The 24,241-nt window shown below is 37.4% G+C and overlaps 1 protein-coding gene across 1 annotated transcript in view; it reads left to right on the top strand.

Moving 5' to 3' along the window:
• The window catches only part of LOC126419202 (uncharacterized), a 269,493-nt gene that overhangs the window by 56,002 nt on the left and 189,250 nt on the right, over positions 1-24,241 (top strand). Inside the window, exons 4-8 of the mRNA XM_050086337.1 lie at positions 407-589; positions 3,668-3,775; positions 17,440-17,496; positions 17,670-17,722; positions 21,659-21,965. Coding sequence (XP_049942294.1) covers positions 407-589; positions 3,668-3,775; positions 17,440-17,496; positions 17,670-17,722; positions 21,659-21,965 — 708 coding nt within the window. The remainder of the gene's footprint in view (positions 1-406; positions 590-3,667; positions 3,776-17,439; positions 17,497-17,669; positions 17,723-21,658; positions 21,966-24,241) is intronic.

The raw sequence follows: 24,241 nt of genomic DNA, 5'->3' as shown, positions 1-24,241 counted from the left end.
TTTGTTGTTATGCAGTCTTCTGCACTTGTTTCTAAAGAACTCCTACACCGCGAAGTTTCCTATCAAGTTTAATTATTCTTGATTGTTTTATCATATGTAATACTTGAAATTTATAGAAACATACTCAAAAACCTAATTAACGGACTTAACCTGCAGTAGCAGCCTTGAAAGAAGAATTGGGGATCGCCATTAAGTTACAGCGTTTGATAGAAAGCTGCGTGCACCTTGGTGTTAATAACTAACAAGATTGTTACAAGTTCTTCACGAAAAATGAAATTATCAGTTTTCTGGAGAGCAATGCTGTTGTGTCCAGAATACGACAAAATTTTCTCTGTGGATGCGATTTTTGGGATATTAGGTGCTGATCTCATGATGCAAAATAATATAGATAAATCCTCTGTTCCAGGAGCAGCAGCCGCAAGCTTACACCCCACAGGTGGAGGCAATCTCACCGACTCTGCCATCGGATTCTTTACAGGAGGAGACCACTTTTCGTTCTACAAAAGATGAGCTCTTGCAACAGATTGGGAAAGTGGATCGTGAGATTGCAAAGGCGGAAACGCAGATCCATAAACTCAAGAAGAAACAGGTAAGTGTTTAAGTATTCCTGTCTTAATTTATGATCGCTGTAAGGAACTGCTTCAAATACAATCAGTAAAGGAGATTTTCTGTGCACAATTACTGTCTACAACAATATTTATTTGTTGCTAACCGATGTAAAGCTCTATAAGCAATTATCAAATGACAACAATCCACCCATAGAGTGTGCAAAATGGTTTTCTGCATCTTGCTGTTGTGGTCATCAATATGAAGACTGTTTTGATAACAGCTCTTAATGTCAGTCTATTCTGTGCAAGTATCTTAATCTCTGCATAACCACTGCAACCTAGATCCACTTGAACCAGTGTACTCTAGACAAGTTCTGGTCTCCCTGTGCAATTTTCATCCTCCATTCTTCTGTTCATTACCAACTCGTCTGTTCCTTGATACCTTATCATGTGTCCTATCAAACCTATCGTTTGTTTTAGTCAGGTTGCGCTGTAAATGTCTTCGCTCCTTAATTCTGCACCTTTTCTTTAGTTACGATATTGAAGTGAATATGTTGTTGAGAAGTATGTTGCATGTCATGAAATACACGAAGTGTATTTGCAATTGCGAATATGGACAACCGTAAGCTGTATGGTTGGATGACGACAATACCAGACAGGGACTTGAACACAAATTTTCCACTTATTGCGAGTGTTCGGATTAATGTTAGGCTATTTGAGATTGCTTCTCGCCGAAGCCGTTAGGCTTTCCGAGCATTGTTCATGCCCAGACCCAATGGTTGAAAACATATGGAAGTTTGGATCTGGCTGTGAATCATGCTCAGATAGCCTAACAGCATTATATTTCTCTTTTTATTCCGTACTATGTATCAATCACATTTCACTTCTTTATAAGCCTACACTGTGAACACTCACTTCCAGAAAAGGTTTCCTAACACATATATTCAATTTCATTTCCTTTGACTCTTATGACTGCAGTCTTGTTTGTATATGTGTTGTGCATAACCTTTGTTCCTGCTTTTACAGCTGGTAACTTCAGAGAATCGATTTTCCAAACAATTAGATAAAGCTGGTGACATTTCAAAATGATAACCATCTCAAAATGATAAAAATCCATATCCGTGCCCTCAGAACTCCAGCTTAGATTTAAATGAGAGCCCCTACTTTATTTTTCCCTTATGTTAAATTTAGTTGCATCAGTTATTTAATTTATATTATGTGAGAGAGATAGATATTTAAAAAAGCAATGGGCTGGGCTTTGAACTTTTTAAAGGAAAGCAATTTTTTGTGATATCTATTAACTCTTTATCTGGCTCAAACCTATTTTATCTGCATCTCCAAATAGCCGTTTCCACTAGTGAGATGCCCCAAGAGTATGGAAGACTGTAATACAGGAAGCAATTGATATTTATTAAAATTTTTATTACACAAAACATACCATGTATAGTGTGTGGCTTAGCGATTAAGTGACAAATTACAAGTCCAAATGTCTGGGCATCAGTTTTCAACCAGCCCTGGAAATTTTTTGTAAAATTAAATGCTCCATTCATCTCTGGCAATGATTTGTATGTGTGGGTAAAATGCCATGCCACATTGCAGTATTGAGTCCATGTAATATTGTAGATCCCCCTAGAACTCGATGAGAAAACCAGTCCGAAGTTTGGAGCACCTAGTGAAGCAATGCTGTGTTCAAACCAACCTATGGCTTTTGAAACCTATACCTAAAACATATATAGTGGGAAAGTTGTGAAATGTAAATAATTAAGGAGTAAAGGACCACTCTGTGAATATCAGAAGCACTTGGTCATCATTAGGTACAAGGCATGCACAATTAAGCATATGCATGTACCCTCAGTGAGATGACGCAGTGGTTAGCACACTGGATTGGCATTTGGGAGGACGATAGTTCAAATTCGTGTCCGGCCATCCTGATTTAGGTTTTCCGTGATTTTCCTAAATCACTTCGGGCAAATGCAGGGATGGTTCCACTGTTCCACTGACAGAGCATGGCCAATTTCCTTCCCTAATCTGATGGGACCGATGACCTCACTGTTTGGTCCTCTCCCCCAAATCAACCAACCCCCTCCCGCCCCCCCCCCCCCCCCCGCCCCACACACACACACACACACACACACACACACACACACACACACACACACACACAGAAAGCAGCTATTACATTCTGCTGATTTCTCTGTTATGCTATTAAAATGTCCGTTTATTTGCTAATTTAAATTCCTTCATAAATGTGCAAGCAAATCTCTATTATTGTGTGTGAAAGGAAATAAGAAATTTTAAAAGAAAGGTTGTATCTTACATGCGTAAGGCATTAATGCGATGTTGCCTAAGCTAGTTACACCAGATTACTGAAGTGCATACAACCCGTTGGAAAATTTGTTAGTGTTGGTCAGTTCATGTGTTGTAGCTTCAGAACTTGTTTCTCATGGAAATTCTTCTTCTTCTACTTCTTCTTCTTCTTTTAAAAACACAGTGTCAACATTGTGTTTTGGATGAAAAATTAGTGCTGTTGACATCATAACTTTGATGTGAAGTTTGTTTTCTGCTCCTGGTTTTCATTCACAAGAAAGCTCACTGTTGCATACTGAATGTTGAGCCCTAACCCCCTGTGTTTTCTTTTTTCCTTGTAGCATAAGTAGAGAGGGAGACTGAATTTTGATTGTTTACCAGTAAAAATAACATCAGAGAGAAATTTGATGATGGAAAATAATTTCTTACAGACACTCTTATTTGTGTTTTACGCGCCGTGTAGTTTGACTTATAAAAATTATACTGTAGCTTTTGTTGTCTTCCATATATATGTAGCAGAAACACTCTTGAAATATTCAGATTTAATGAAATATATTTCATATTTCCTTTCTGCAGGAATGCTTAATAAATGAAAATCACGTGTCAGTGTACTGATGAAAGTAACTTCCTGTAGAAACATGAAGATATTCAGAAATCACAAATCCTATACTTATCTTTCTGGGAAGTTGTAGAATTTATTGTCTCTTGCATTGTTTTCTGTAAATGAGTAAGCAACACAGACAGTATTCTTGTAACTAGCTTGTCAGTATATTTACTTTGTAATCTCAGTTGATCCCTGCTTGTCATTTCAGCAAGAACTTGAGGAGGCTGCAAGTAAACCTGCCATTAAAAAGGAGGAGGAAGAAATTGCTCTGCCAAAACACCAGAGCCCGGCACAAAAAATCTACGCGGAGAATAGAGTAAGTATATAAAGTGTAAAAAAAATAAAAAAAAAGATTATCATTTGTTTGACGATCACCTTTTTGAGTAAAGTAACTGAGTGATGTACAACAGTGTCTACAATTTTAAATTTTTTATGTGATGAGAACATAGTTTTAGGAGTGTTTTAGAATGTATGTTAATGAGTATTTTATTTATGCTGTGACTTAATTTTAAACTTTATGATACAGTGTATGAAATTTGAGGTGATTGTTAGTATACATGTATTGTCAGTGTACATTTACATTATCTGATCAAGAGCCCCAGACACCTATTACTGGGCTTTAGTATGGGGTGTTTCCGTTCTTCATCTTTATGATGGTTTGAACTCTGTTGGGGACATTTTCAGTGAAGTGTCTGAATGTCTGTGGAGGAATGGCAATTCTTCATCAAGAGCCAAAATCAGAATAGTTACTGATGTTGGACACTGGAGTCTGGAGCAAATTTTACATTCTAACTGATCCTAAAGGTGTTCCTTTGGGTTTAGGACTGTGGACAGGCCAGTCCATTGTAGGAATGTCCACTAAGCCTTGCCTCACAGTTGCTGCTTTATGACTGGGTACAATGTCATCCTAACATAATCATTGTCTCCACACTGTTCCTGTACTGTATTTAGTACACAATACTGTAAAGCGTGTTCATATCCTTTCACATTTAGCATTTTCTGAAACGCAATAAGGGGATCTCACCCTAACCATGAAAGGCACCCTTGTACCTTAACACCACCTCCTCCATACTTCATTATTGGCACTACCATGTGATGGCAAGTAACCTCGTCCTGGTGTTTGTAAACTCTGATCCTTTTATGGGATTACCACATGGTACAGCATGATTTATCACCCCAAATCCCTCATTTCCAGTCACCACTGTCCAGTGTCATCACTCTTTGCTCAACCTCAAGGTTTGCATAGTCTTGATTGTAGAAAGGTGTGGCCTGTGAACAGCTGCTCAATCATTGCACCCCATTCTTTTTATCTGCCTATGCACAGTTACTGTGCTACCTGGACTGCTGGTAGCACTTTGGAACTCACGACTGATTCCTTTCATACATTTCAAGCAATTTCTTGCAACCACCCTCTACAATGCTCAGGGTCCTTGTCTTTCCATTTATGAGGTCAGCTCAGTCTTGGTTTAGCTGTAATTGTTCCTTCACATTTCCACTTCACAGCGACATCACCAACAGTTAACTTGGTCAGCTTTAGAAGGACTAAAATGTCCCTGTTGGATTTGCTATTCAGGTGACATTTAACGACTAATCCACATTCAAAGTAACAACGCTGCTGACTGACCCATTTTGCTATATGCCTTCTCTACTGGCAACACAATAGTCTCTACCTCCTTTTATATTACGTCTCCAGACAGCTAATTGTCTCTTCTCTCAAAAAGAAACTTGTACAAACACTCACACTTCCAATTACTGATTACAGCAATTTTATCCTTTAGAATATTTCTCAGGAAAGTTCACGGCACCTGGATTTGGTTATGAGTAGCTATGTGCATTATATCAAACAACGGATAACCCAGGATGGATTAATAACAGTATTATGGAAAGCATAGATTGTTACCACTGTATGGAGGAAACCTTGAGTTGCAGACAGGCACAACAAAGAGCCTGCTATACATTTGAGCTTTTGGTCACAAGACAGTCATCTAAAGTAGAAAACACACACACTCAATTATTCACACAAGTGCACTCACACACACACACACACACACACACACACACACACACACACACACACACACACATGATCACTGTGTTTGGTTGCTGGAGCCTCAGCCGCCAGAGACGTGGTCATGTGTGTGTAAGTTGTGCCAGAGACAGTGGTTATGTTAGTGAGAGTTATACTTGGTGTCTGTTTCCTACTTTAGAAGAAAGCCTTGTGGTTGAAAGCTCAAATGCAGAGCAGTTGTTTCCTCTATAGGGTGAGTAGCAGTCTGTCTTCTCCATAACATTGTGTTCATTATAATTGTGGTGATCAACCCACTTTCTCAGTCATTCTCAGCAGTAGGAACACAACTTGAATAACCTCCGTCATTGTATTATATCATATCTCCAGCATCAGAAGACTGTTGATGATATATCTGCTAAAGCAGCAGTAATGGCTACTACACAGTCATTATCCTTGTACATCCTTTTCTCCATCTATATTTTTATCATTTCCCAGTATTCTTAGCTGGTGAAGTCTCCTTAAATTTCCTTTTCTTAGAAATCTGTGTATCAGAAAACATTTTGTCACTTACTAATTATTTTTATTATTATTATTATTATTGTTGTTGTTGTTGTTGTTGTTGTTGTTGTTGTTGTTATTATCACTACTGCCAGCAGCAGTAATAGAAATACTGCCAATATTAGCTTTATTAGTTCATTGTTGTTGATGATGTGGTCTTCAGTCCTGAGACTGGTTTGATGCAGCTCTCCATGCTACTCTATCCTGTGCAAGCTTCTTCATCTCCCAGTACCTACTGCAACCTACATCCTTCTGAATCTGCTTAGTGTATTCATCTCTTGGTCTCCCTCTACGATTTTTACCCTCCACGCTGCCCTCCAGTGCTAAATTTGTGATCCCTTGATGCCTCAAAACATGTCCTACCAACCGATCCCTTCTTCTAGTCAAGTTGTGCCACAAACTTCTTTTCTCCCCAATCCTATTCAATACCTCTTCATTAGTTACGTGATCTACCCACCTTATCTTCAGCATTCTTCTGTAGCACCACATTTCGAAAGTTTCTATTCTCTTCTTGTCCAAACTGGTTATCGTCCATGTTTCACTTCCATACATGGCTACACTCCATACAAATACTTTCAGAAACGATTTCCTGACACTTAAATCAATACTCGATGTTAACAAATTTCTCTTCTTCAGAAACGATTTCCTTGCCATTGCCAGTCTACATTTTATATCCTCTCTACTTCGACCATCATCAGTTATTTTACTCCCTAAATAGCAAAACTCCTTTACTACTTTAAGTGTCTCATTTCCTAATCTAATCCCCTCAGCATCACCCGATTTAATTTGACTACATTCCATTATCCTCGTTTTGCTTTTGTTGATGTTCATCTTATATCCTCCTTTCAAGACACTGTCCATTCCATTCAACTGCTCTTCCAAGTCCTTTGCTGTCTCTGACAGAATTACAATTTCATCGGCGAACCTCAAAGTTTTTACTTCTTCTCCATGAATTTTAATACCTACTCCGAATTTTTCTTTTGTTTCCTTTACTGCTTGCTCAATATACAGATTGAATAACATCGGGGAAAGGCTACAATCCTGTCTCACTCCTTTCCCAACCACTGCTTCCCTTTCATGCCCCTCGACTCTTATAACTGCCACCTGGTTTCTGTACAAATTGTAAATAGCCTTTCGCTCCCTGTATTTTACCCCTGCCACCTTCAGAATTTGAAAGAGAGTATTCCAGTTAACGTTGTCAAAAGCTTTCTCTAAGTCTACAAATGCTAGAAACGTAGGTTTGCCTTTTCTTAATCTTTCTTCTAAGATAAGTCGTAAGGTTAGTATTGCCTCACGTGTTCCAACATTTCTACGGAATCCAAACTGATCTTCCCCGAGGTCCGCTTCTACCAGTTTTTCCATTCGTCTGTAAAGAATTCGCGTTAGTATTTTGCAGCTGTGACTTATTAAACTGATAGTTCGGTAATTTTCACATCTGTCAACAGCTGCTTTCTTTGGGATTGGAATTATTATATTCTTCTTGAAGTCTGTGGGTATTTCGCCTATCTCATACATCTTGCTCACCAGATGGTAGAGTTTTGTCATGACTGGCTCTCCCAAGGCCATCAGTAGTTCTAATGGAATGTTGTCTACTCCCGGGGCCTTGTTTCGACTCAGGTCTTTCAGTGCTCTGTCAAACTCTTCACGCAGTATCTTATCTCCCATTTCATCTTCATCTACATCCTCTTCCATTTCCATAATATTGTCCTCAAGTACATCACCCTTGTATAAATCCTCTATATACTCCTTTCACCTTTCTGCCTTCCCTTCTTTGCTTAGAACTGGGTTGCCATCTGAGCTCTTGATATTCATACAAGTGGTTCTCTTCTCTCCAAAGGTCTGTTTAATTTTCCTGTAGGCAGTATCTATCTTACCCCTAGTGAGACAAGCCTCTACATCCTTACATTTGTCCTCTAGCCATCCCTGCTTAGCCATTTTGCACTTCCTGTCGTTCTCTTCTCTCCAAAGGTCTGTTTAATTTTCCTGTAGGCAGTATCTATCTTACCCCTAGTGAGACAAGCCTCTACATCCTTACATTTGTCCTCTAGCCATCCCTGCTTAGCCATTTTGCACTTCCTGTCGATCTCATTTTTGAGACGTTTGTATTCCTTTTTGCCTGCTTCATTTACTGCATTTTTATATTTTCTCCTTTCATCAATTAAATTGAATATTTCTTCTGTTACCCAAGGATTTCTATTAGCCCTCGTCTTTTTACGTACTTGATTCTCTGCTGCCTTCACTACTTCATCCCTCAGAGCTACCCATTCTTCTTCTAGTTCATAGTCATTGTTATTTCTCATGTTCTCTCTGTAGACACTCAAATCATTTTAATACTGTTTGTCATATTAAAATGGTTATTTCTTAGGCAACTACAAAGTAAAAAAGGTAGTGTAAATGTGAATCTTGGTCCCCTGTATGGGAGGGTCTGATGGCCCTAGTCAGCTGAGGATAACTAAGTAAATAAATTAAATAAATAAAAATTATACATCAGGTAGGGGTATACGGATATTTGTAATCAGATTGTGTACAAACATACAGCATTCTTAGACAAAACACACTGTGATATTCCATAAGATGTGCAACTAGTTTTATCCCTAGAATCCTCACTGTAGTGCTTAAACCCTTAACAACTGTAGCAAGTATTTCCATGAGCACTGATGCTATAGGTTTTAATCACATAGGTATATCTACAAAGAAAAAGTTATTAAATTGTATACTTCCACATAGTCTCTCTCACAGTGATGTGTGAAAGATAATGAGATTTCAACAGGTGCATCTGACAGGGAATGGTAACTAGCCTGTATGAAGATGGGGTGACAGCCCTATGTACATCTTGATCTTGAGGTAATGGAAATTCCATGTAGGAGGAATATCAACAATATAGGAAAAGACAGATTGCTACTTCGTGTAAAGAAGGCACATTTTGTTGCAGACAGGCACAATTAAAAGACACTTAAAGCTTTTGGACACAGCTTTCATCAATAAAAGACACACACACACACACACACACACACAAAATGGACTTGGTCTGAGACACTGGACTTGGTGATCTTGGGTGCGTGAGATGTGTATGAGTGGTGTGTGTATCTCTTTTACTGTGGCCAAAAGCTTTACGTAAGTGTTTTTCAATTGTCTGCAACTTAATGTGTCTTTTTTACGGTAAGTAGCAATTCATCTCTTCCTACATTGTTGATCTTGAGATAATTAAGGTACTCTGCTACTGTGTAGATTTTTTTATACACACATCAAAAAAAGTTTTGCAACACCTCGGTTCTGAGAGTTGCGGAACCTGTACAGAAAACTGGAATAGAGATCAACATAAACATCATTTCTGCCCTTTTCATTCCTCATGAAAACCACATGCTGCATGTTGTACCACCATACAGCAAGACCTTCAGAGATGGTGGTCAAGATTGCTGTACACACCGGTACCTCTAATACCCAGTAGCACGTCCTCTTCCATTGATGCATGCCTGTATACATGACTGTATTCAGGCATGCATTCGTTGTGGCATGCTATCCACAAATTCATCAATGCACTGTTGGTCCAGATTGTCCCACTCCTATAGATTGCTATTTGTCATATAGTGGAGATATTGAGTCGCAGACAGGCACAACAAAAAAACTGCTAGACAAGTAAGGCCTCCTTCTGAATTAGGCAGCACACTCACACACACACACACACACACACACACACACACACACACACACACACACTCTGCAGCTCGAACACTCGTGACCACTGTCTGCTGAGGCCAGACTGTGTGTTTATATGTTGTCTAATTCAGAAGGCCTTTTGGCCAGAAGCTTATTTGTGTAGCAGTCATTTAGTTGTATCTGTCTGCAACTCAACATCTCCACTTCATGGTCAGTAGCAATCTATTCTTTTCGGGAGGAAGGGAAGATTTAGAGCCCTTCAGGCTGAACTGGCTAGTGCTAGGGAGAAACTGATGAGGTTAAAGAGGGAGAAAGATGAAGACAGGTAGGAAGTGTTGGCAAGGAACAGGGGCCATGGAAAGAGTATCTGACAGTTTCATCATTGGCACAAGCCATAGATTTGTCTTGCTACCTCAGTCAACTAAGGAAGAGACCACGAAGGTGACCAACTTTTGATCACAGGTTTAAGGGAGATGACCAAAATCTGACCATGATTATAAGGGAGATTTAGTCATAGTGAATTTCAGCTACACAATTATACGCGTTTCCTTGAACTGGATGACAATGGGGATGTAAACATAAAAAGTAAGACGTACTTTGCTTACTTTTACTCATATATAATATTTTGGGGTAGCTCTTCAAGCTGAGAGCAGGTTTTTAAGAGCGCAATGAAATTAATAAGACTCATTTGTGGAGTAAATTCAATATATTAAAAGTGAACTGAAATATGTGTTACACAGATGTGTTTTAAGCATGTTTGTTGTGTTTTCTGTTATGTTTCACACCTACAAGGATCCACTCATTTTTTAGTCTGTGGAATCAAAAAGGAATTTAAACAAAACAATTTATTTTTTCCATGACATAAAATGCTCAGCATTAATCACAATAAAATGTAACACATTTACAAATACTCATTTACAGAAGCAGCACAACTCTGCAGTTATTTATCTTCCTGAGCAAATTTATAAAACTCTTTGCAATTATAATCAAAATTTATTTCAATCATAAGCTCTGCCTTAATAAGTTCTAAGCTGCAGCTGTTTCTTTGATCTGTCCACTTATTGTTCATTAGAGAAAAACCTCTTTCTGTGTGAGCATTTGGTCCTGGAATGCTTAATACAAAGCCTGTGATTTTACTAAGGTTTGGGACATCAATTTGTTTGAATTTTAAATCTTTAAAAATTTTTACCCAACTTTCTGCTGTTGTTCCTGTTTTCACCATACTGACAGCACTTTTTACAGTAGAAAACTCCTCATACAGAGAATCCTCATTTACAAAATCAAGAGCAAATTCTTTAACTATGGCTAGTAACTCTCTGAAAGAAAGTTCAGTTTTCAACTTTAATGGTAAAAGACAGTGAACTGGCTTTACTTTTGATACATCAAAGTGTTTTGTTACGTAATTATTTAAGCAATGGTAGAAGTGAATAAAATCATCTCTGACACAGTTTTCCATGGATGGACTTAAACTGTTCAATAATTGTTCAGTGGTAGTACCAAAAAAACTGTCTTTAATCCTTTGCTGAATCTTATTACACACATTTTTCATCACTTCATAGCACTCCATGGTGCAGAAATTTGAAGGATTTTCCAGACTGAACAAGTAAAGCACCTATGTTGGAAAAGAAATTTAGATATGCCTCAGTAACACATTCCTTTTCTGGATCTTCTTCTTTGTTAATATTTTTGTTTAGTCATCCATGCTCTTGAAATAACTCTTAATTCTTTCTTGATTAGTCTGTCCACAGCAGATGTTAATGAAAGCCAACATGACGAACAATTTTTAGCCACTCAGCATCAACAAAATTGAAGAATGTTTGCAATTCTTCTCTTCTCTTTGCAGATGCAGAGAAGTGGCCATTAATTTTCATAACAAACATTTCAGTGTTTACCTCTAAAGCATCACAAGCATGTTTTCTTTCACCAAATACTTGTTGTTTTCTCTAAGCAGTTTAAATACAGATTTGTGCTTCCCATAATTAACATTTACATTATCAGCACAGAATGCAGTCATGTTGTTTACATCTAAATTATGTAAACTCAATGAAGAATTGATCTGACTGTTAACAGTATTAGCTGTCTCATTAGCCTGTTCAACGAAGTCCAGAAGTCTAATTTTTAATCTGTTTTCAGGATCAAAATGTCTTACAACAATAGGAAACATCTCTCTGTTTTAGTGGTTCGAAGCATCAGTTGCAATAGAAAAAAAGTTACTTGATTTAGCTGGATCTTTTAAGACACCAGTGAAACTTTGAATAGTTCTTGATGCCAAAACGTTTTTCATAGTTGCTTCTGCCTTAGTTTGACCACATGACCTCATATTGGCCAAATTAGAGTCATGAAAAATATTCTTCGATAATTTATTTGCACAATCCATACTTCGGTAGCTGATATTATGCTTTACTGTATGAAAAATTGTCGCTAGCCCACCTGCAACATTTTTCATGTCCTTGCTGGTGTTGCCAAAATATTTAAATAAATTTGAATTCGCCTTTACTTCTCTTTCGTTCCGATTGTGTAGTTTTGTAGAAGAATGTTGGCTGCAGTCAGCTTCACCGCCATGAGCGATGCTAAAGTCACGCTTACGTAGCACATAGTAAGCTCAATTTACGTTGTTGGCCATGCGCTTTAACCACGAATATTGTTCCTCCCATATCTTCAAGTAAACACACAAGTACTTCATCTTCTTGCTTCGTGGAATTTTCACATCTTCATTTTCATGGCGACAGTAATGAAAACCCATTCACTTAAAAAGCAAATGAAAATACTGTATACAGGAATACTTCACAGCAGGTATTACGGAAAAACCAAGAAGTTAGCACAAATTGAAACATTTGGCACTAACATTCATCTGTTTCAATTGCTGACATGAACTGTAATCGAGAATAGTATCGATTATTGCAAGAAAAGTTTTCAAGATATCTCGATGAAAGAATTTCAATTATCGATAGTACCTCACAGGTTATAACAGTGATCACTAAACGAAATATACGGGAGAAATAGGTGGACAGTAAGGGAGACGGGAGGGGGAAAAAAAAGTGCGAAAATACGGGAGAACCCGTATAATATGGGAGAGTTGGTTGCCCTAGTCAGTACTCAACAGACTTTCACTAGGAAACCAACTGTTGCAAAAAAAGTAGAAAGTAGGAGGAAAGGTCTGTTGTTAGGTAGTAGCCATGGAAGAGGTGTGCGCCAGATCTTGCAGGAAAAATTGGGTGACAGGTACCAGGTCACAAGTATTTGCAAGCCCAGTGCATGTCGTAGCCAAGTGATAGAGGATGTAGGATCATTGTGCAAGGGTTTTACAAAGCAGGGTCATGTTGTGGTTGTGGATTGAGTGGGAAACAGTATTGATAGGGATCAGGGCTACAATATTGAGTGTGACCTGGTAAAAATAGCATCTGCAATGAACCACACAAATGTTTTCATGTGGTATGATCAGCCCCAATTGAACAGCTCTGTCAGGAGGGTCAGTATGAAGCTAGATCAGCTGCTTCAGGCAGCTACTTTGTCAGGCATAGGTTTGGTTCCTGTTGATGGTATTGGCAGGTGGGACTTCACAAGACGTGGCCTGCATCTCAATAGGAAAGGGAAGGGTAAACTGGCTGGGGTGATAGCAAAATCTTTAGGGGGGAGGGGGGAGGCACTGAAACTCATGAGAGTACTTTTTTAGGCTAAGACCAGAGTCCATTCATCCTACATTGATTGAAATTAAGCTTACTGAGAAGTTCTGACAGGCAGGTACTAGAGGTGTGAAAATATCACAAGATTTTTGTAACAGTACAGTGAAAAATTGTGTTAGTATGTCACAAGATTCACAAAAAAATACAGTGAAAAATAATGTTAATATATTGCATCAGAATATCAGGGGATTAAAAAAACAAGGTAGATGAGCTTCTTGTTTGTTTAGAAGATTTAGAAACTGAGAGTGGAATAGATGTACTACACCTGTCTGAACATCATATAGTCACAGGCATGGAAATGCTAAACATAGGTGGATATAAGCTTTCAGCACACATAAGTAGAGACACTACGGAGAGAGGAGTTGCCATATATATGAAAATCTGTCAAAGTGTGAAAAATTTGGAAACTAAAAAAGTTTGCGTAGAGCAACATACAGAAGCATGTGCATGTGAGCTTAAACTAAATAATGGCACTTTTATAATTGTGGCCATGTATAGGTCCCCATTGGGAAATTTTGAACTGTTTTTGGAAAACTTGGATTCTTGTTTGTGCTATCTGTCAGACAAAGGAAAGAAAATTATTATTTGTGGGTATTTCAATGTAGATTTTCTGAAAGGGTCCAATAGAAAGCTTGACCTTGAAGTATTACTTGGTTCTTTCAATTTGACATTAGTTATTGATTTTCCTACTTGGGTGGTACAGGAAAGCAGCACACTTGTAGTGTTTTCATAGACAAAGTTAAATTTAATCAAATAAAAACGTTTTCTGTTAAGAATGGTCTGTCTGATCATGATGCACAGCTAGTTACAGTATATGATATAACTCCATTCAGTAATGCAAAACAGTTCTCCAAAATAGTGCATTCAATTAGCTATTTAACAATTCAAAATTTTCGGAAAAGGTTGCAACAATTAGACTGGGATGAGGTGTACAGGGAACATGTGCTAATTTAAAATTTTACCTATTTCATGATGCCTTTGTGAGTATATTTGACAACAGTTTCCCTAAGAAAACAGTGAAACATGATTGTAAGAAACATGTAAAGATAAAGAGAGAAAAATATCTGGTGAACACACAAGGGAAATGTATCTTATAGCTTGGAGGAGTAATGATCCCGAAACAGTGAAACATTATAAAAACTGCTGCACTGTATTAAGAAAAGTTATTAAAAAGTCCAAAAGTATGTGCATTATGTCTGAGATTAGCACATCTGATAATAAAATTAAAACAATTTGAAATATTGTTAAAAGGGAAACAGGGCAACCGAGAGCTCAGGAAGAACAAGAAGTCAGAGGTAGAAAACATTTTTAATAATCATTTTTAAGTTTTGTATAGAAAATAGGATCCAGCTATTCATTTGAAAATGCAAGGCAGTATATGGAAGAGGCAGTACCTATTCAATTTGATAAAATTGAAATTCAACATACCCCTCCTACTAAAATTAGGAAAATAATAAATTATCTTATTGAATACACTATCATTAAGAAAAATTAGAAGGCAAAGTAAGAGAGACCAGGGTGTATGGATGATACACGTCTTAGGTTCTGACACTTTCTTGGTGATATCTCACATAGATATGTACCTGAAATGGAGAAAGAACAGAACAAGAAGCTAACAGAAAAAAGATAAAGGAATAAATCCACAAAAAACATCTACTAAGTGAACGAAGCATATGAGATCTGTTCCAGAAGAAACTTTGTCAAGAACTAGAGAAGAAAGAAGTGAAAGAAATAGAGAAGGAATGGAAAAATATAGAAACTCTAGTTACACAAACTGCTGGAGAAGCCTTAGGAAAAAAGAAAAATATAGAAGGAAGACAGTGTTAAAAATCTAGACACTAGAATTAGAGAAAGTTATAAGGAAAAAACAAGATGATTATCTTTGATATCTCAGTGAGCCAACAGAGGAGAAAAATGCAGCAAATCGAGCAGTGAAACCAGCTTGTCAAGAATCTTGGGATGGGTTTACAAGTGCATGAAAGGCAAATTAGAGCATATAAAAAATGAAAATGCTACATCAAACATAAAAAGAAGTTGCTCAAATAAATAACACCCAACAAGTGAAATGGGTAGAACACTACAACAACTTGTAGAATGAAGAAACATGCTCCACAGAGAATATAGGATGAAATTGAAATAGGATGTGTAGTCAACTTACTCATGGATGAATTAAGAGAAGCCCTCAACTCCACAAGAAACACAAGAGCTACTGATATAGATGGCATAAATACTGAACTGCTAAAATGTGAAGGCACTCTGCTACAAAAGAGACTACTACATTTATTTAATATATGATGGAGAAGGGGAGTTAGTCCAGAAAGCATGGTCACAAGTAAATGTGATACCACTGTTGAAAAAAGGAGACCGCAATAGCTGTAAGAAATAGAGAGAAATCACCTTGCTTGACACCGCATACAAACTTCATGTAAGAATAGTGAACATGAGGTTAAAGGTTATAGCTGAGAGTTTATTAGGCAAAGAACAAATGAGATTTCAGAGAGGCAGTTCGACAAAAGATGCAGTTTTATAATAAAACGAATAATGGAAAAGCATAGTATAACAGGGAAACATATTTAGCATTCATTGATTTTGTGTAGACTTTCAGTAATTTTGATAGAAAGGAACTGTGGAGAGTTATGAGGAAAAGAGGATATCCAGAACACCTAATAAACATTTTAAAAAGTCTTGACAAATGCACAGTTGTAATTAATTTTAGGTATAAACGGCACTCTTAACACAACCTGTAGCCACAAACAAAGGAGAAGACGAGGGTGCAGCATTTCGCCCACAATTTTTAACATTTATTTAGATCATGCAATTTCGAAATGGAAGGAGTTCCTGCTTGAAGTGTCTGTTAAGTGCTGATGATACCACACTACTCGCAGATAATGATGATGACGTACATAGGGAAATACATTTATTAGGTAAGCTTTGTGGCAGTGCCATTTGTCAATTTCAGAAAAGAAGACAAAATCAATGACTATCAAAGGAACATATTCTGTACAGACAAAAATTGTGAAGAACAATAGACCAGGACAAATGTTCTAATTACTTAGGCTGTCTTGTCACAGTTGACTACGACAATGAAATAAAGAAGAAATTAGCAAAGTTCGGGAATATATATGGAACAATAAAGAGATATCTAAAAAAATAAAATGAAACAAGAAACATATTGAAATTTTATCATACAGTGGCAGTTCCAGTACTTGTTTATGGAAGTGTGGGTTATAAATAAATGCCAAGAAAGTCGCCTACAAACAGCAGCCATGAGGTTCCTAAGAGCTGTAAAGTGATGCACAAGAACCAACAGATTTTGCAATTCAGAAATTAGGGAAGAACTGAATATATTTAACGTGCTCAATAAGATACAAGAAGATAGGAGAAACTGGAATGAACGTCTTGAAGGAATGAGTGAAGAAAGGTAACCCTTTCAGATAAGAAGGCTTCAGCCAGTTGGCAGAGGGAGTCAAGGAATACTGAGGAAGTGATGAGTATCGTAATGGAAAAAAAAGCCTAATGCGTGAAACCCATTTAGCATTCATTGATTTGATTTAGGCACTCAGTGGTGTTGGTAAAGGAAGTGTGGAGAATGCATGAAGTGAAGATGGTGGTGGTTTACTACTTAGCAATGAAATGTATTGGTGGTTTGTTGACAGTAAATCATTTACTATTATATTTAATAGCTGGAAGAAGGATAAAATGATAAGTCTTCATCTTATTGACTTGGAGTGAAGCTGTAGTTGGGGGGAGGGGGTCACATGTTACCTTTTATTAACATTTGCTGATATTTATTGCCATACCATCAAAATTCTTTTCTGGTCAGCTGACTGGTTGGTTATGGGATCATAAAAGTTAAGATTGAGTACAATGATGACATTTTTACATACTCAGTAAACTATAATTGTGTTATAACAGTGTTTATATTCAGTGTAATGCACCTGTAAAACATGCAGCTGTAAAAAGGTTTTGCAAAATTTATGTGATCTTTCATTCTTTTGAAAAGTATGATTAATAATCATTTATGATGTGTGGAACTGATTTTACCCACTAATTACCTCTTGCTTTTACTTTCAGAAAAAAGCTCAAGAAGCCCACAGTTTGCTGGAGAAGTTGGGTCCAAAAATTGAACTGGTATGTTTTTTTGCTTCAATTGACTGCTAATCTGTACCTAGTCACTAAGTTTCATAGTCCGTTTAGTATATTACATAGAGGAAAAAAATTACTGCAGACTACTCTGTTTAATACATTAGTTAGAGAAAAAAATGACTATAGATTACACTGATAGTAACCATTTTTTTTTCCAGCCGTTGTACAACCAACCATCGGACACTGCTGTCTACCATGAGAACAAGAGAAGGTAAAGATTTATTGATTGTTGTAAGTCCAGCATACAGACACTAGTTATCAAAGTTCTTGTAATCTGCTCACAAGATGTTTCTGTTAAAATTGATCAAGAATACAGTTACAGACTGTCTTTATTTGGTAATAAAAAGGCAGTTGAATGTACATTATTTCTATTCATCATAACTGTTAATCGTTTGAACACTGTTCCACATTATTTCATATTTAGTAAGGTACCAGAGTTCCTCTAATGGGATGAGAGTTTGCCCCTAGAAGTTACATAAAGTGTAAATTTGTGGTTTAAAGTTAACATTGGTCGATTGTATGCAATTCTTTAGATTTTATGAAACAGAATTGTCTGCTTCCTTAGGCATCCCAAGAATTCAAGTGGTTTTAGGTATCATCACAAACAGCATTTGCAGCCAATTAATTATTTGTCATTATTGTCACAATTAGAAAACCTATGTTTCAGGGTTAATTTACAGTCCCCCATCTCCTGCTTCGTTGTCTGCAACTTGCATGGTGTTGTTGCTAGAAGTTTTAAACACTCACAAAAGAATTCATCGTACATTATTTTTAAATTGTGCATACGGAGTGTAACATGTATTTCTTTGTTACCCTGTTGATCGCTGCTTTCAATATTGTATTAGCCATGTAACTTGTAGAAACACACACAATAGCTACTTCCACACAGTTTCTCATTTTCGGAAGCTATCATGAAACAATTTTATTGATGTCTTGTGACAGCTAGGCAGAATTGCCCTATTCATGAAACATAAATTCTGTGGAAAGTCTCTGTGCTTTCATCACTATGACAAGGTCTTATGCAGACAAGATCAGTGCTGTAGTGGCTTCGGCTCACAGTTCACTCCACCCCTGTCCATCTGCAATGTCATGAAAGACCGTCACCAGTAGAGTTTAGTGAGTACTTGCAGAACTTTTAAAAGTTTTAAAATTACTTCAAACAGTTAACTGTATCAAATGTTTGCTGATTAGTTGGAGTATTGTCAGATATCTTTTGTTTACTTGAGCCAGGCTAGACGTTGTTCTTAAAATTTGTTCCCAATGATTAAATTTGAAGTTGAATGCCTCTGGTTTCAATATATCCTGTAGAGTGAATGTAATAAGCATCATTCACTGCATTCTGCAGACAGCAATTTTTTGATTAAAACATATATATCCTTAGTTTTGTACATGTATGTCTTGTTTGAAAAGCATGATAAAAATGTCAGTTGTTTTCACAAAAAGTTCGATTTGTAAACCTGCTTTGCATTACAAATATTTTCTAGCACCATCACAGTAGAGACAGAATTCAGGAATTCATACGCAAGGTGGACTGCTTTCAGATTTTTAGAGGATTTGTTAGCAATATTAAAGATGTTTTTCTAGTCACTTCCCTGTTGTGGAGTACAATACTCATAAACAACATAGTTTCCTCACTTAAATTTGATCTTGCTGAATGGTGGAAATGGTCCAGCAATTCCTCTGCGTGCTGATATGTTACAAAAAAGTCATTTACCACTAGATTCTGAACTACGGCTTTTGTCTCTGTTGATATCAAAGAAAGTTTACCTGATTTTGAAGTATTGTGAACCTAAAGATACCATTGTGATAGCCTCTGAAGTGCCTGAATGTTGTCAAACAATGTGGACTGTTGACTTCAAATTCTGTAGACAATATCCTGAAAATTGGTTATCAACGTGTAACAAAAAAATGAAGAGTTCAACAGTCTTCTTTTGCCCATTGAGGCCGTTCTTGACGCATACTGACCAACACTTATGACAAAACTGATACCAGTGGCAAGAGCTATTAGCTAAAGTTCATTTAGGGAGTAGGTGCAAATATTGATGGCAGTAGGTGTAATTTGTCCATTGGTAGCCCACATTACAGAACTTCCCAAATAACAATTGTACAGCTTACAGATATTTCACACATACAAAATGAGCTTAAATAACTGCATTTACAAAGCAGTTGCATTGATCCTTCCTCTTGGTTAGTGTCATTTAATTTGCATGCTTGCGACATCGCTTCAGCAGAGGAAATATTTGAAGAAACTCTGACACCAAATATAATGATTTGTAGTCTGCTATATTATTTACTTGTTTCTTACAATATTAGTTATTGTACTCTTAGAACTCACATTATGGAAGTGAACCTAGTTTACACATCACCTTAATTTCTCTGAGAAAACAGATGGAGTTTTATACTCCGTAATATTCTGTCGGTCTTGATTGTTGACCAGTAAAATGTTAGTGTGTCATCTTCTGATTGCAGTTGCGCTTCTTGCTTGACTAATGTCGGGCTGTATGAAATATGGTCACTGAGCACAGGGAAAAGGATACTATCTTATATGCACATAGTCATGTCAGTTGCCGTGAAAATAACGATTAGCTTTAGGTCCAGCACTATAGTAATTGATAGTGTATGTAATTTACTTATCTAGTTTCCTATTGAAAACAATTGTTTTCTCATTGCACAGTGCAGATAATTTTAATATATGTGATATTTATCTTTTAGTACATTTGTTATTTCAAACTGACGGTATTTAATTTCCAGTACAGTCTCATAATTTATAAAATTACCTAGAAGCATTAATTTTTGCACCACTCTACTTTAGTGTCCAATCTTAAGTGTGTGGCTAAATGAGATAATGATACACTTGAAACACTGCAGCGTTGTTAGTTGTTTATGGCAGTACACAACCACCTCAAAAAATTATGCAGGTTCTCTGTTCTGAGCAATGACTTAACAAGTTTAATATCTTCAATGGTGATTATATTTGCCTATGTGGTGTGTGTGTGTGTGTGTGTGTGTGTGTGTGTGTGTGTGTGTGTGTGTGTGTGTGTGTGTGTGTGCGCGTGTGCGTGCGTGCGTGCGTGTGTGTGAGAGAGAGGGAGAGAGAGAGAGAGAGAGGGGGGGGGGGGGGGGGAGTGTTTACTGCTCTCTATAAATCAGTTGGTTCTGTATGCCTCCTTCTTCCTTTCCCTCTCCCCCTCCCCCTCCCCCCCCCCCCCTCCCCCCTCCCCCTCCTCCAAGTATTTTTGATGGTGTATAACAAAGATGATTTCTGTGTGTACTTGGCTTTAATACTGTTAGTGCTATTGGAAAGCCTTTTAGGGCAAAGAATTGTTCTTAGAATTGTCATTTCAAAGGAACTTTTATTAAATATATTCTCTCCAGATTTTCATCACAAACCATATTGTGAGAAACCCAACACTGTGGCAAGTTTTTCCCTGCTTGTGATGGAGATTAACTGCGAAATGTGTCAGTTCAGTAATTGAGAATATTTCTGATCTACATTTCTGGGAGCAGATCTTGGAAGACACTTTAAGCTATCCTTTGTAATTGCTCAACTTAAAATTGTGGCTTACATTACTTCATTTTAGTCTTTCAGTTGTTTTCCACTGTTTTTCATAGAAAATAAAACTGATAGATGAGAAGCAAAAGGCGTATCCTCCTTTTTTCTGTATGCACGCTGGCTACGATTTACTTCTGCGTCAACCAGTGCAGAATGTGAACATATGAAAAAACAGAGTCCACTGCTGGGATGTAAAACATTAGCATGGTAAACTAGGAGAGATGCCTATAGAGCAGCTTCAGTCAAGGGGTTTGGGAGAACAGAGGATAGTTCTCACCAGCACATTTCAGGTGATCTGATTCTGTGAGAGGGGAAGGATTGAGCTAAGTAGTGAAGTTTACAGTTAGTCACAATGTAGCAGTGATCATTCACATGTATAGGTCTTCATCTTTTCTGCCAGAAGAAGCAAGCCCAATCTTAAAATTTTACGATTTTATATGCATTTCAGTTTGCTTCTGCTTTGTGAATAGATCTCTCTGCGTACATCTAATAAAAATTTGGCTTTGTTTTCCACTAAAAGTTATAGTAGCTGAAATTTTAATATTTCTTTCTTGCTGCCTTAGACCAGAATCTAATTTGTAGTTCTTTTGACAGGTACCAGTTGTTGAAGAAACGCTTGGTAGAGCATTTTCGAAGACAGCACGCTGAGCGGGAAAATCGTGAGAAGTTTCTGACGGCAACATACTCCAAATTGATGCAGGAATGGTTGCGTAAGGTGGAAAAAGCGGAAGCCTCTCAAAAAAGGAAAGCTAGGGAAGCGAAGAATCGTGAATTCTTTGAGAAAGTGTTTCCAGAGCTTAGGAAGCAGCGGGAAGATAGAGAAAGGTTTAATAGAGTTGGTGCCAGGATCAAGAGTGAAGCAGACTTGGAGGAAATCATGGATGGCCTTCAAGAGCAAGAAGTGAGTTCAATTGTAAACTTTACTTGATGTATTTCATAAAACTGTGGTGAGGCACATGCTTTCCAAACTGTGTTTACATATTTAGTTGGGCATTATCCATCTTTTTACACTATACTTTTTGTGTCAAATGTGCAAAATGTTTTAATACAAAATATATTGCATACAAATTGGCAGTCCTTGGTGGTGCAGTCTTCGAGAAGGGGCATTTCTATCCTTCAGTTTTTCCCCTTTTTTTTTGAGTTTTGCAAAGAACTGTGCTGCAATTGGTCTGTTAGCAGTCATTTGAAATAGTATAGTTTGATTTCAAATGCTGTTTCTGAGGTAAACAAAAAGTAAAGAAAGAAAGAAAAGGACAGTGAAAATTGAAAGCCAGTGGAAAACTTCCTCCATAACTTAAAATATGAGAGGTTGTGAAACCATGTAAACATTGATGCAAACATCTGTTTTGTCAAGTAACAGAAAAATATTTATCTTGTACTCTGATTTTTTACAAACCCAACTTTTGTGTGTGTGAGAGAGTCTAGTGTGGATCTGTAACAGAGCTGTTTATACAGTATTTCTCATAATGCAGGTCTGATATCAACTATCTCTTAAAATAAGCTTTATGCTACGTATAATGGAGGAAGCCACGGCTTCTCAGATCTTTGTATTTCATTCTTGTGTCCAACCAAAAATTTGTCATGCTCTATGCATGATAGCTATGATAGCAACTTGAGGGACTGATGCAGAACACTAGCAGTTGTGGGCTACAGACATCTGAAAAGTGTATTATGATTGCATAATAATAATAATACCATCACAGATGTTTAGATGATACAATCTTGATGGTAAAAAGTGAAGTGCTAAAGATCCTCGTACTGAAGGTGAACGAAGCAACTTCAAAAGCTTGTTTGATGCTGAATCTCAAAGAAATGAAAATTATGACAACTAAACTTATCTCTTCATGGCATATAGGAGGAGAAACAGTGGCAGTAGTTTCTATGTTCAGTGATGTCGGCTCTCATATTTCTGCTGTTGGTGACTCAAGGCATGAAGTTAAAAGATGCTAGTTACTTGGTAGAAAGACAACGTCAGATACTGGCAGTGTTTTAAGTAGTAGAAATATGTAACATTAACAACAAAGATCTGTATGGTAAGGGCTGTGGTCTTTGCAGTTGTGATGTATGGATGTGAGAACTGGACCATAAGAAAAGCTGAATGACGTAGAATAGACTGTTTTGAATTATGACATTGGGGGAAACTCCTCAAGTTTCATGGACCACAAAGGAAACAAATTGGTCAGTGTTACTGCAAATAAAACCAGATTGCTCCTTGGAAGGTCTGATAATGAAACAAAAACTGATCTACTTTGGGCACAGCATGAGAAGACATGATTTGATGGAAAAGATCTTAATGCTGGGGTAGATAGAAGGTACAAAGAAAAGAGGGCGGCAAAGGATGAGATGGGTTGATGGCATCACAGACGTAATGGATTCCAACCCGGAAAGTCTTCTGGAGACAGTCACGACAGAAGAAATCGGCATGCTTTAGTTCATGGGGTCATGAAGAGTTGGAATCAAGTAAACATATATATACTTGTTTACTCGATTCCAACTCTCCATGACCCCATGAACTAAAGCATACCGATTTCTTCTGTCGTGACTGTCTCCAGAAGACTTTCCGGGTTGGAATCCATTACGTCTGTGACATATATATATATATATATATATATATATATATATATTTATTTATTTTGTATACTTGACTTGTATTCATTGCTGAATACAAAAAAATGGTTCAAATGGCTCTGAGCGCTATGGGACTTTAACATCTGAGGTCATCAGTCCTCTGGAACTTAGAACTACTTAAGCCTAACTAACCTAAGGACATCACACACATCCATGCCCGAGGCAGGATTTGAACCTGTGACCGTAGCGGTCACGTGGTTCCAGACTGAAGCGCCTAGAACCGCTCGGCCACACCGGCCGGCTGCTGAATACAATATTTGTTAATCTAGAAATGTAAAAATGTGTCCAAATGATTTCCCCTTACTTGTTTTAAGGCATATGCTGCTTTACATCCACATGTTCAGGAATTTTGATTCCATGTATTATTGGTTCTTTTAAAGTATGGAAGCTTTTGTTCACTCATTTGTGTATATGATGTGCCCATGCTGTGTGATCTGAATTCCTGAATAGCTGTTTCTTTACTACTACTACTACTACTACTACTTCTACTTGTACTAGTAGTAGGTAACCTCTCACAGAGTAGATGAGGTTTCGAGTGATTGACAGGCA

This window comes from Schistocerca serialis, chromosome 9 (assembly GCF_023864345.2).
Source record: "Schistocerca serialis cubense isolate TAMUIC-IGC-003099 chromosome 9, iqSchSeri2.2, whole genome shotgun sequence".
Classification (NCBI taxonomy): Eukaryota; Metazoa; Arthropoda; class Insecta; order Orthoptera; family Acrididae; genus Schistocerca; species Schistocerca serialis.
The sequence above is the reverse complement of the archived record's forward strand: the minus strand, read 5'-3'. Positions and strand labels throughout refer to the sequence as shown.